The following is a 6,974-nucleotide window of genomic DNA, read 5'->3' on the forward strand; positions in this document are numbered from 1 at the left end:
GGACTGGGGCCTCTGCTAGACGTTCCCAGCACACCCTCACTACGTGTTTAGGTGCACCAGGTCTGTCCAGCGTCTTCCCCCGCCACCTGATCCAACTCACCACCAGGTGGTGATCAGTTGACAGCTCAGCCCCTCTCTTTACCCGAGTGTCCAGAACATATGGTCGCAGGTCTGCTGATACGATTACAAAATCGATCATCGACCTACGGCCTAGAGCATCCTGGTGCCACGTGCATTTATGGACACTCTTATGTTCGAACAGGGTGTTCGTTATGGCCAAACTGTGATTAGCACAGAAGTCCAATAACAGAGCACCGCTCGGGTTCAGATCAGGGAGGCCGTTCCTCCCAATCACGCCCCTCCAGGTCTCGCTGTCGTTACCCACGTGAGCATTGATGTCTCCCAGCAGGACAACAGAGTCTCCAGGTGGAGCACCTTCCAGCACCCCCCCCCCAGGGACTCTAAGAAGGCTGGGTACTCTGAACTGCCACTCGGCGCATAAGCGCAGATGACAGTCAGGACCCATTCCCCGACCCTAAGGCGCAGGGAACAAACCCTCTCGTCCACCGGGAAAAACCCCAACGTACCGGCAGCAAGCCGAAGGGATATTAGGATACCCACCCCAGCCCGCCGCCTCTCACCAGGGGCAACTCCAGACTGAGACAGAGTCCAGCCCCTCTCCAGGACACTGGTTCCAGAGCCCAAGCCATGTGTAGAGGTGAGCCCGACTATATCTAGCCGGTACCTCTCAACCTCACGCACTAACTCAGGCTCCTTCCCCACCAGAGAGGTGACATTCCATGTCCCTATTGCCAGTCTTGGCAGCCGGGGGTCAGTCCGCCAGGGCCTCTGCTCCTGGCCGCCACCCGGCACACAATGCACCCATTGACCAGTTGATCCAATCCATAATTCCTCTTTTAGGTTTTAGAGAACACACTGTGAGAGAATATTCCAGGGAAAATACAAAAAAAAAACCCACAAGACTAGACAAGGACATAAGCAGGGAAGATAAGGGAGAGGAGAAAAAGTGCGTCCGCCTCCTCCGAGAGCCAAAGAAAGATATGCATCCCATAGATCGCATCCCTGAACTTAACTCCAGGCCCTGCATTTTTGGTGGAACCACCAAACTTATAATTAGTAGGTAACCTGCTCTATCAACTGACTGGGACCGTGGTCAGTCAGCCACCCCACCCCAAAGGAGGGGGGTAAAAATTATGAACATTTTTTTGTCCGACTGCTTTAATTTGCATCCCATAGTTCGCATCCCTGAACTTCCTCCAGCAATGAATGCTGTTAACTTCCTGTGGTCTCTACATAGAAGGGAAGGGATGGAGAATAATGGAATAATCAACAATAATACAATCATAAGGATCCAGAAGCAGGCGTGATCTGTCAGTAAACAAAAGCTGTTTTTAACATTTAATTATCATCTATTCATTTATTACTGCCCTGTTGTGTCATTGAACTCAGATTGTCACAACAATACTGAAAGTATCATCAAGTTTACTCATTTTGTTCTCAAAGTTTGTAGTTTTCATAATTCCAAATTCAGATGAGGTCAGCTGAATCAGAAAACACTGAAGGACCTTATTAGAACTGATGTCAGACTGTGACGTCGGACCCCAACACACGCACACACACGCCGTGGTTATGGTGACACACACTTCTTTTATTATAACTGTGGTTTCAGCTTAAACGCACGGGACACAGACACTCCCGCTCAGTAGTCGCTCCGTTCGCTTCCTCGACTGTCACTGAAACATAAGAAAAGAAACAATCAGTCACTCGTCCCAAACACCTGTGCAGCCCCGCCTCCCCCCCGCCCCGGGAGCTCACCATGCCACCCCTCCCCTGCAGCGGGCCAGAGACCACACCCGCGCCACACAGACCTTTCAGTCCTATGGATGTCTGTCAGTGGGCTAAAAATCCTTTGTTTTTATTGTAAAAAAAACAAAAAAACTAAACTAAAATGAACAAACAGTCATTACGACTTGCGACTGGTGGTTGTCAGGCAGACACCAACTGGTGTCTGGTGTGACTGAGGCCTTACCTGCATTATATTGAGGGGAATGCAGATGTCTGAGGTGAACTGCTGTGATGTATGTATTTAGTAAAATACACAAAGGAAATCGGGATATGAGAAATAAAAAAAAACATGAAAGGCAGAAAAACGTACCGTATTTTCACGACCATAAGGCGCACTTAAAAGGCTTAGATTTTCTTCAAAAAGTGCGGCGCGCCCTATAGCGCAGTGCGCCCTATGTGTTGTAAGGAGGACGTAGTAGAGAACACCATGAGAACGTTAAAGGGTGAAGTGTGGGCGTTGATCGTATATACCGGGACAATCGCACATACCTTTATAAAAGAACAGGTATGTGCATTATGCAGGACATCGTTGTTTTAACAACCCTGAAAATGGCAAAGAGACACGCTTACGAAGCACAGTTTAAACTGAAGGCCATCAGCTACGCGGAGGAACATGGAAATCGAGCAGCGGCGAGAGAATTTAAGATAAACGAATCGATGGTTCGCAAATGGAGGAAGCTGGAAAACAAGCTCCGGCAGGTCAAGAAAACGCAGCTGAGTTTCCGCGGACATAAGGCGAGGTGGCCCGAGTTGGAGGAAAGACTCGAGCGGTGGATCATCGAGCAAAGAGCGAGCGGGAGAAGCGTTTCGACGGTCACCATTCGGCTAAAAGCGGTTTCACTTGCTGAAGAGATGAACATTGAACATTTCCAAGGAGGTCCGTCTTGGTGCTTTCGTTTTATGAAACGGTGCCATTTTTCCATCCGGACCAGGACTACGATAGCGCAGCAACTTCCAGCGGATTATAAGGAAAAGCTGGCCATCTTCCGCTCCTACTGCAGCAAACACATCGGCGACAAAAACATCCAGCCCAGCCACATCACAAACATGGACGAGGTCCCGCTCACTTTTGACATCCCGGTGAGTCACACTGTGGAGAAGAAGGGGACCAGCACGGTAGTGATACGCACAACGGGGTATGAAAAGTCTTCTTTTACTGTTGTGCTTGGCTGCCATGCTAATGGACAGAAACTGTCCATTAGCATTATCTATGGTGATTTTTAAGCGAAAGACTTTGCCTAAAGAGAAGTTTCCAGCAGAAATCATCATTAAGGCAAATGAAAAGGGCTGGATGGATGAGGAAATGATGAAAGAGTGGCTGAGGGAGGTGTACGTAAGGAGACCAGGTGGTTTTTTCCACGCATCACCATCGCTGTTGATCTGTGACTCTATGCGTGCCCATCTCACAGCCGATGTGAAAAAACTTGTGAAGCAAATGAACTGTGAGCTTGCTGTCATTCCGGGAGGCCTGACAAAGGAACTCCAACCGCTGGACATCGGTGTGAACCGCCCGTTCAAAGTAAGGCTGCGAGCGGCCTGGGAGCGATGGATGACCGGTGGAGACCACAGTTTCACCAAGAGTGGAAGGCAGCGCTGGGCGAGTTACGCCACAATTTGCCAATGGATTGTAGATGCTTGGGCTAACATGTCTGCTGGCACTGTTGTTCGAGCTTTCGCAAAAGCCGGCATCGTTTCCGAGGAGCCGCATGGCACGGAAAGTGACTCTGACGGTGAAGACAGTGAACCTGGCATGTGTGATGGAGATTTAGCGCAGCTGTTCAATTCAGACACAGAGGATGAGGACTTCGATGGGTTTAATTGATGATAAAAATGTGAGTACTAAACTTTGTTTTGCTCCTGCTTTATTTTTAAATACGCACACTTGTATGCTTGTGTGTTGTTGATGATGACGATTATTGGTAATAAAAATGTGAGTACCAAACTCAGTTTTGCTCCTGCTTTATTTTTAAATATGCACACTTGTATGCTTGTGTGTTGTTGATGATGACGATTACCGGCAATAGAAATGTGAGTAAGGTACCGAATTCACGTTTGCTCCCGCTTTATTTTTAAATACGCATACGGTACTTGTATGCGCCCTATGGTCCAGTGCGCCTTATGTGTGTGTTAAATACAGTAAGGGCACACATAACTGAGACTGCGCCTTTTAACACAGTGCGCCTTATGGTCGTGAAAATACGGTACTGTAAATATATTTATTTATTTATTGAGAATATGAATCATTTCCCGTCAGTCACAGTCACTGTATTCCTCGTGAACATGATGAACATTTTTTGTCGGACTGCTTTGATCTGCATCCCATAGATAACAGCATTCAGTGCTGGAGGAACCACATGGAACATCATGGAGGCTAACTTCCTTTGGTCTGTCAAATGTGGGAAGCGATGGAGGAGCACAATGACAATGCCTGACAAAAACATGATGACATACATAGTCAGGTGGGTGGTGTAGGTCTGGAGCGCCCGGCTGTTCAGTGTCTTGCTCTTGCTGCTCAGACACACCATGGCGATCCTCAGGTAGGTGATAGTGACGCTGCCAATGGAGGAGCCCAGCAGAAGGACAGTGTAGCCGAGACCGTAAATGTTATTGATGAGGATGTTTTCACAGGAGAGCTTAAACAAAGAGGCATTGTCACAGAAAGGGTTAAATATGATCCACCTGCAGCGTGACAGGCGAACGCTGAGGCCCACGAGGATTGTCACCATAATGAAGATTACTGCCCAGGCCAAGACCGACAGCTTCACCACCATCCAGTTGGTCATGATGGTGGCGTACTGCAGCGGGTTGCAGATTGCCACATAGCGATCAAAAGCCATGATCATGAGTATAGTGTGAGAAGAACCTGCATAAATGTGAACACAAAAGGCCTGAATGACACAGTCTACATAGTGGATGTACCGATCTGAGCTGGGAATAAAAATATCCCTCAGCATACATGGAATGATTGTTGTGGCTCCAAATACATCATTAATGCTCATGTTACAGAAGAGCAGATACATGGGCTGGTGGAGGCTACTATCCAGCGTGATCAGGATCACCAGGACAATGTTGGAAAACATGATGAAGATGTAAATGAGGAGGAGGAGGGTAAAGGTGGGAATGGAGGCATCTGGGCTGACCTGTAAACCTTCTAAGAGCAGGATATCTGAAGTCTGGTTTTCCATAGTGCAGAAGGTTAATTTCAACCTGGAGAGAAGACAAAAAAACATGTTTATTTTCAAACTTTAAAGGGATTTTCAAGTGTTTGGAGTCATTTTTTGACCTTCAATGCACATATTAAACAAATATGTAAGACTGCTTTCTTCCACAAATATCTATCCGGTTGTTCAGTCTGACGTCACTAGCCGTGTCTGGGCCTAAACTCCGCTGCAGGTCCATATATCAAACAATCACTGTGGCATTACTGAGAGTTGAAAAACTGTCTAAAGTCTTTCATCTTTCATAAAATGATCAGCGTTCTGCTCTACCAGGTGTAACAATTGAGTTTAACATCCAGGCATCCATGAAAACGGAATTTATGACATTTAACGGAGTTAGAAGTTAGCAGGGAGTTAGCTCGCTAGCTTCTATCTAAATGCAATATAGCATGTCCTGACTGCGGGGTTTTGAAACAAATTAAAACGTACAGCTCTGTTATCACTTCCAGCATAAATGAAGACAGAAAACTAAACAGCAGTGACGTTTGTAGGGTTACTGAAGTTGGGCTAGCTGGTATATAATGATGTGCTACGTGACCGCTAGCGACACAGCTATGTTAGCATAATATAAACAAGCTAACTTTTTTTCCACTCGATAAAAGTTAACGTGAGTGTTCTCGGTGGTCAGGAACAAATGTAATCGCATGGCAGGATGCTGTAAAAGGACCAAACTTCAGCCAGGAGAACAACTGAGATAATCCATCCACAATACGAGGTTAGTCATTCATATACTGCTGCATGGGCTGGGCTGTAGTTACATCCTAAGGTTTTAAAAACTGAGCTTAAATAAATGATTAGCGGTAATAAAAGCCGAGGGAGGTCAACAGTGATCACTGACTGTTTTAGGAGCTTTTTGAGATCAAATAGAAGAAAATACATAACATTAAACATGTTAACAACACAAAAGCCATATTAAACGCAGACTACTTTAGGATTTACGTCACGTCATCACTTAACAATCGGATTAGAAACATTGTATCTGAGAGTGATTAAAAACTAGCTCATTATTACTTCTAGGCTGGACTACTGTAATTCATTAGCGTCATGCTCCTGGGCATGGAGACACAGTGTTTTGTGTTATCATTATTTGCATTCTGTCTCTCTACTTTTAAGATTAGGCTTAAAACATTCCTGTCACGATCCTGGGTCTTATGACCCAGTGTTTTGAGTTTAGTTTATTTGGATGTTTATATGATTAAGCTCATGAGTTTTTCTAGTTCTTTGTTATTAGATTCCCCTTGTGTCTTCCAACCCCTGTTAAGTCTCCCTTGCCCTTCATGTGTTTCAAGTCTGTTATGCTGTCAAGTTCATGTAGTCATGTTTGCATTTCATTATGTTTCCTATTTTATTTTCTAAGAAGTTCTGTGTTTTGTTTTACTCTTTCCCTGTGGCGTTGTTATGTCCACGTTGTGTCTACTGTGGCTTTCTGTCCCATGTTTCAGGTCCCTATGTTCTGTCTTCTCAGTTGCTGTTAAGTTTGCATGTCTAGCGTTCAGTCAGTGTGTTTCCTGTTTTACTTTGAAGGTCCATGTCTCATGTGAGTGATTCTAGTTTTGCTTCCCTTGTCTCGTCCAGCCTGATCACTCCAAGCTGTGCCCTCTGTGTATTTAAGCCCTGTGTTTCTCTTTGTCAGTGTCGTAATCTCCCTCATGGCTGTGTTTCCCTGTGTATTAGTTATCCATGTCCCAGTTTAGTTTAGTTTAGTTTAGTTTTTCATGTCATTCTGCAATAAAGCAGCTTCTTGAGTTTAATTTTGTTGTCGTGAGTTTTGCGTTTGGGTCCTTTTCCTGCCTCCACACAGCTGAAACATGACAATTCCTTTTGATAAAAAGGAATGTAATCATTACATGGGTCTTTTTTTTTTGTCTCCCACTTCTCACTCCCAACTGG

General features: G+C 45.5%; 1 protein-coding gene across 1 annotated transcript; it reads right to left on the reverse strand.

Annotated features, from left to right (window-relative positions):
* Window positions 1-4,106: 4,106 nt before the first annotated feature.
* Window positions 4,107-6,197, reverse strand: LOC146566340 (olfactory receptor 52J3-like). The gene is made up of 2 exons (XM_085287880.1): window positions 6,096-6,197; window positions 4,107-5,073 (listed from the first exon to the last, which is right to left on the reverse strand). Exon 2 carries the CDS (start codon window positions 5,049-5,051, stop codon window positions 4,107-4,109), a length of 945 nt encoding a protein of 314 aa, XP_085144006.1. The 5' UTR covers window positions 5,052-5,073; window positions 6,096-6,197.
* Window positions 6,198-6,974: the final 777 nt, after the last annotated feature.

Source organism: Mchenga conophoros, linkage group LG10 (genome assembly GCF_057382185.1).
Source record: "Mchenga conophoros isolate Kocher_MC1m ecotype Shallow Benthic linkage group LG10, M_conophoros_male_GT1.1, whole genome shotgun sequence".
NCBI classification, from domain to species: Eukaryota; Metazoa; Chordata; class Actinopteri; order Cichliformes; family Cichlidae; genus Mchenga; species Mchenga conophoros.

Bases quoted from the DNA above. Each gene is read 5' to 3' on its own strand.
- LOC146566340 (XM_085287880.1), bottom strand. From the start codon at position 5,051: ATGGAAAACCAGACTTCAGATATCCTGCTCTTAGAAGGTTTACAGGTC.